General features: G+C 50.0%; 1 protein-coding gene across 1 annotated transcript; it reads right to left on the bottom strand.

The window, feature by feature from the left end:
* Positions 1 to 1,135: 1,135 nt before the first annotated feature.
* Positions 1,136 to 4,698, bottom strand: LOC123148320 (uncharacterized). Its single transcript, XM_044567706.1, has 3 exons — positions 3,685 to 4,698; positions 1,846 to 2,146; positions 1,136 to 1,760 (listed from the first exon to the last, which is right to left on the bottom strand). The coding sequence occupies exons 1-3, from the start codon at positions 4,582 to 4,584 to the stop codon at positions 1,624 to 1,626; spliced, it is 1,338 nt and encodes a 445-aa protein (XP_044423641.1). The 5' UTR covers positions 4,585 to 4,698; the 3' UTR covers positions 1,136 to 1,623.
* Between the last annotated feature and the right edge of the window lie 1,387 nt (positions 4,699 to 6,085).

The following is a 6,085-nucleotide window of genomic DNA, read 5'->3' as shown; positions in this document are numbered from 1 at the left end:
GAACTTTTTTTCAAATTCCTAAACTTTGTTCAAATGCACGAATGTTTTTCAAATTCACAAATTCATTTCAGTTTTTATAAACTTTTTCAAAACCCGTGAAGTTTTTCAAATTTGTGATTTTATCTAGAAAAATAAGGAAGTTTCCATTTTTTGAACTTTTATAAAATTCTTGAACTTTTTTTTTCAAATATCGTCCTTTTTAAATCCACACACTTTTTAAAAATTGGTGAACTTTTTTCATATTCATGATTCGTTTTGTATTCACAATTTTTCTTAAGATTCATGAACTTATTTTTCGAAATTCATGAACTATTTTCAAATCTAGCACTTTATTAAATTAGTGAACTTTTTTGAATCCACTTATGTTGTTTCAAAATCTATGAATGTTTCCTGTATTTACAAACTTTTCTAAATGCCATGAACTTTTTTGAAATTCATGATTATATATTTCAAAATCATAATTTTTTTAAAAAATGATTTTTTTTCAAACCATAATTTTTTCTCGATTCGTGAATTTTTGTTCATAAAATTTTAAAAAGTTCATAGATTTTGAAAACCGCTGGCCATGTAGGACTGTAGTTTTTTCTTTTCTTTTTGAGGCAAGTACTACCTCCTTCCTGACTTACTTGTTGCAGTCGGGACAGAGGAAGTAGTACACTAGATCATACTGTAAGTTTCTTTTAGGGGAAGGTCATACTGTAGGTAATAACGAAAGAAAAACGTGCGAACTTGATAAAGCGAGCAAGCGCGAGAGAGAGGTGGCCTTATTCGGCTGCGGCTTGCGAGCAAAGCTATAACGAGCGTTAGCTATTCGGCACCTAAAGCGCCGCATAGGAGCCCATTGATCGCCACGAGGACACATTATACAGAAAAAACCATATGCAGATACTGGAAAATGGGCCAACCCAGAGCATCACTTTGAGTGAGTTTTGATTCTTTTTTTTAACAAAAAGATGAATTTTATTAACTTAAAAATGAAGTATCAAGTGGATACAAACACAATAAGCACGAGCATAGATTTGACCTCTGCGTAGTTAGGAGCACACAGGAAACACCAGCGCACAAAAAAAATACTATTAGATGTACCACCCCCACCTGCATTGAAATGCTTTGACTATTATACATGTACTGAATATGAAATACCATCTCATATAACATAGAATTCATACCGAAATACGGAGCACAAAACATTTTCTTCAGGAGAACAGCCGGTAGAACCAAAATAACGGAAAGAGTTTTCTTGAACCAAAAAAAAAGGAAAGAGTTTTCTTTTTTTGACACACCTACTCTACAACTGATGCTGGCTTACAAGTTACAACCCGAGATTATAAACCTGCAATGCCAAGCAGCACGCACGCATGCGGAGGCTCTACAGCACTCATCTAACAACTGTACATAGACCTTACATCCACGAGCAATCAACCCATAATAATTTACATGATCATCAGCACACACCAAATCGCTGCTAGCATACACACACGTACAAGTGCACACCACTCACGTGCCACCCGCGCGCGCACACAAAAAACCCTACTCCTTCTCTTTTCACACAAGGATCAAATGGGGCACAACAGCAGAAAAACATGGAAGAGAACAGAACCTTGTGCATACAGTCCCTCGTCTTCACGAGAAACCGACTGTTTTCCCCAGCAGCCACAAGAAGAGCGTCCACTCGAGCATGAATATGGTGTGGAGGTACGACCGGTCCAGCGTGAACCCGAACACGGTGATGCCGGCCTTGTTGTTCTCCAGGTAAGTCACTGCAAGATCGTTTTTCATCAGCCCCAAAGATCATCTCATGGAAATTCGACGAAATGTACGGTGACTGTAGATGATCATACGTACCTAGTGCCTGCCTCTTCTGGAAGGAGATCACGTGCGTGTGAGGCTGGAGGAACTTGGTGTTCTCCAGCATGTCCTCGTCGCCGGTCTCCTCGCTGGACTCGCAGTCGCTCTCGTCCTCGGGGTCTTCCAGCATGGAGTTCTGGTTGGATCCCGGATCTATCTCGTCGTCCGGGACCGGTTCGATGGTGCAGCAGGCGTGCCACTTGGTGGTCTGGCCCGTGAGGGCCTGCGCCTGGTGAGTAATCTTGGCGGCGCTGCTCAGGATTATGATGAGCCCGGACATGAGCACCACTGAACATAGCTGCAGAATTCAACATGAAGAAACATTAGGACCAGTGCCTGGAAATGGTGCCAAGTATGCAGAGCTGAGACAATATAAGTAAGATGTGTCCGAAAATTCTTAATTCTTTCACCATTTTTTCTGTTCATAATGCCGTAAGTTACCACATATATCTGTTTTGAGTTTAGCTGCTCCTAAGTAGCAGCTTATCCTATACAGTAGTGCTGCCAAATAGCCGAAGTAAGGGGCTGGTCGGACTCTCTCCACGATCTAGTTCTAATTTGAGGAGTGGCTGGAAGGCCGCTCCGCAGGCTCTGCTCCGTGGCGATTTGCCAAACAGGGCCTAAGTAACTAAGTAACACTGAAACTAGAACTTATAATGATCTGCTAGATTTGTTAATGCCACATACAGTAGGTCGCTGTTTGCGACTATGAAAAGATCTGAAACTAAAGGAGCTCTGCACCTCCTACACACTGTTCCAACCCCCTTCGGTTTGAGATTCTAATAAGATCACTGATTCATGGCCCTACTCACACCTTTCAAAGATGCCGCACAAATTAGCATTCAGAAATGAATGAAGTGCCATTTTCAGGCCCAGCGACAGATCGGTGGCCAGCAGAGTGAATCACGTCACACCCTGCTAGCTTTGCTGTTTCTCACATGATACTACTCCAGATCACTTAATTATAGACGTCAGCCAGCCCAGTTATTGGATTTCTAGATAATCTCAAATGAAGTGTGATTCTTCTGAATATCAGCTTATGTTGGCCTAAATACAGTGGTGCTTCCAAAATAGCTGATGTGCGCTGAAACTGGAACTTCTAACAATATTTTTTTCTTTTGAATTGTAACCATATTATATTTGTGAATACAGTATAGAGGTCGCTGTTTGCGATTATGAAAAAATCTGAAAACTACAGGAGCTCTACACCTTATATACACTGTCCCAACTCCCTTCAGTTTGTGATTTCAATAAGGCACTATCACTGATTCATGGCCCTACTCGTACCTTTACAAAGATGGCGCCCCAATTAGCATTCAGAAATGAATGAAGTCCCATTTTCAGGTCCAGAGACAGATCGATCGCCAGCAGAGTGACTCACGTCACACCTTACTAGCTTTGCTGTTCCTCACATGATACTACTATCACTTAATTATAGACGTCAAACAGACTATTGGATTTCTATATAATCTCTCATCTACTTAGAGGACGATGGAGCCTGTCCAGAAACCACCGACCAAGTGTTTTTATTTTCAGAGAAAGTCCTGAAAGTGTAACTATGAAGGCAACTGAATCCAGTAAAATTCAGCACTTAAACGATTTGACCCAATTTTTAATCCCCTCGTATAGGCAAGGTACCAATCAGTTGATCGATTCTAGGCAGTTCCAACTTGCTTATAAATTTTAAACATAAAGAGTTATTGGTCCGGTCTAAATTAGACTGAGATAAGATAATGTCAAGTTGATTGCGATCCCCAATTTTGCCCAACTGAACACACACATCACATTCAGAAATCGAGCCTAAGAGAGTGGAGAAATCAGGCAATCGAGGCTTACCGCGAGCTCGCCGGTGTGGAGGAGGTCGTCGATGGAGTCGTGGCGGGTGGTGAGGAGCACGGAGGCGAACTGGCTGGCGGTGCCGATGAGCAGCGCGGCGACGATGAACCTGCGGAATCGGTGGCTGATGACCTTGAGCTGCTTGCGGATGTCGAGGTGCTCCCTGAGGACGCGCTCCACCCCCATCCTCCCTTCCTCCACCTCGACGAGCAGGGAGCCGGCGAAGTCCTCGAGGCGGAGGCCCTGGAGGTGGCAGATGAGGCGGAAGAGGACGCAGGTGAGGAGGTAGATGGCGCTGCGGTACATCCAGGAGGCCATCTCGAGGGAGCAGGCGAGGACGTCGCTGAGGAGGTCGTTGGCGAAGAAGGGGAGGCGGTCGGCGGAGGTGGCGTACCACCAGGCCTTGTAGGCGGCCTCGGCGGCGAAGCAGGGCGCGACGAGGGAGGCGAGGAGGCGGAAGGAGAAGGCGAGGCGGGCGGTGTAGTTGAGCCGGACGCGGTCGCTGTTGGTGCGGAGCTTGTCGAGGTAGAGCAGGCGGCGGAGGCCGATGCGGCGGAAGGAGGAGGAGAGGCAGAGGAAGCTGGCACCGGAGGCGGCGGAGAGCGAGACCTGCACGACGGCGTCGAAGGGGCGGCGCGAGGGGCGGAAGGCGATGACGAAGTGCGCGACGGCCGGGACGACGACGGCGAGGAGCAGGAAGAGCAGCCAGGACAGCGCGGCGCGGCCCGGGGCCGAGTGGTCCATGCACACCCACCGCAGGCACGACCGGAACCACTGCAGCTCGTCGTCCGCCCGCGAGAGCGACCGCTGCATCGTCGCGCCGCCGCTGACGCACTTGCGCACCTCCGGCAGCAGCGGCTCCCCCGACCCCACCGGCGACGCGCTCGACCGCCGCCCCATCGGATCCACGAACCGCACGGCTGGGATTCGTCCCCGCTTGTGTCTGGTGTTTGCTTCAGAGGAGCTCTGCGCGTGGCGTTCCCTGGGTGGTGGCGGTGGAGTACAAGTGGAGGAGAGAGAGACGGAGGGGATCTTCTTTATATAAAGGCGACGGGAATTGGGATTGCTTGTGCTTGGGATCTCGGCATCTCTCTCGTGTCGCAGGTGTGTGGCCGGGGTGGGGCAGGTCGGCGACGGAAGTGGTGGCGAGTTGGACGCTTCCATTCCATTCCATGGGTGTGACCTGTCACCACCAGCAGAGCCGAACAGAAAGAAAGGTAAGTATTCACTCCGTTTGTAAATATATGCCTATTTTACATATTTCAAAGAGTACGTCCAGATGTATATAGACACATTTTAGAGTGCAGATTCACTCATTTTGCACTCTGTATGTAGTCCATATTAAAGCACTCTAGCAGACCCCGCAAACACGCAAACCTGCAAAATTCCGGCGAATATGCGGGCTTGGCTCATTTTCCGGCCAGAACAGAGCCCGCATACTCGCCTGGCCCACAAAATTTTTTGCCGCGGCCCGCAAACCGCACGCCCCGACCGCTATAACTGTGGTTCCGCGACTCGTTTGCGGGTCCAAACCTTATCCCTTGCCGCCGCTGAGCCACGTGATTCCCATTCCCCCTCTCTACATTTCTCGCCGCTGGCGACCACCCGCCCCGCCTCCAGCCGCCATGTGGGGCCGAATGTGGAGCTCCGGACGCGACTCCGGCAGCAGATCCGACGGTGGAAGGGGCCCGGAGCGCGAGTATGCGCGTCCGGTCCGACGGCGCGAGGAAGCGCGGGGCCCGAAAGTGGACCAACCGCGACCCGTCGCTGCTGACGAGCTTCCAGCGGAGCGAGACGGCGGAGTACGACCGCCGGCGCGCGTCCTTCTCCTCCGTGAGGTCCACGTACGCCGGGAGCTCCTCCTCCTCCGGCGCGGGCCTTCTCCCCGTGAAGAGGGAGTGGTCGGAGGACGAGGAGGAGCCGGACGCGTTCGCCTTCGTCCCCGTGAAGGAGGAGCCCAAGGAGCCCGCTCCGCTCGGCCGCCTCGGAGTCATCGGGCCGGAAGAGTTCGTCGACGCCGTTGCGGCCGCCATCGCCGAGCGGAGCGTGCGCGAGGAGGCGGAGCGCCGGCGCCACGTCGAGGAGCTCGAAGACCTTCAGTGGCAGCAGGCGGTCGCCGTCAACCTCGCCGCCAAGGAGAAGGCCGAGGAGTGGCGCCGCATCCGCGCGGAGCAGGTGGCGAAGTACATCGAACTGTGCAGCTCCGGCGAGGAGGATTGAGCATCCGACTCCTCCACGGCGTTGTCCATTTGCCGTGACCTCGCCGCCGTCAGATCCAACCCCTCTAGTACTAGTTGAACGTAGTATGTAGTATAATTATGCTTATAGTTTGTTGATCATGTGATGAACTATGTTTGTGCAATTTCTCCCGCGAAAGTGTTCTTTTAATTATGCAGGTTTA

The sequence above is a fragment of the Triticum aestivum genome, chromosome 7A (genome assembly GCF_018294505.1).
Source record: "Triticum aestivum cultivar Chinese Spring chromosome 7A, IWGSC CS RefSeq v2.1, whole genome shotgun sequence".
In the NCBI taxonomy this organism is placed as follows: Eukaryota; Viridiplantae; Streptophyta; class Magnoliopsida; order Poales; family Poaceae; genus Triticum; species Triticum aestivum.
Note: the sequence above shows the minus strand (reverse complement) of the source record. Positions and strands in the feature narration are given on the sequence as shown.

Bases quoted from the DNA above. Each gene is read 5' to 3' on its own strand.
- LOC123148320 (XM_044567706.1), bottom strand. From the start codon at position 4,584: ATGGGGCGGCGGTCGAGCGCGTCGCCGGTGGGGTCGGGGGAGCCGCTG. The intron at 2,147-3,684 runs GTAAGCCTCGAT...TGAATTCTGCAG, and splicing joins TCCACACCGGCGAGCTCGCG to CTATGTTCAGTGGTGCTCAT. The intron at 1,761-1,845 runs GTACGTATGATC...ACGATCTTGCAG, and splicing joins CCAGAAGAGGCAGGCACTAG to TGACTTACCTGGAGAACAAC.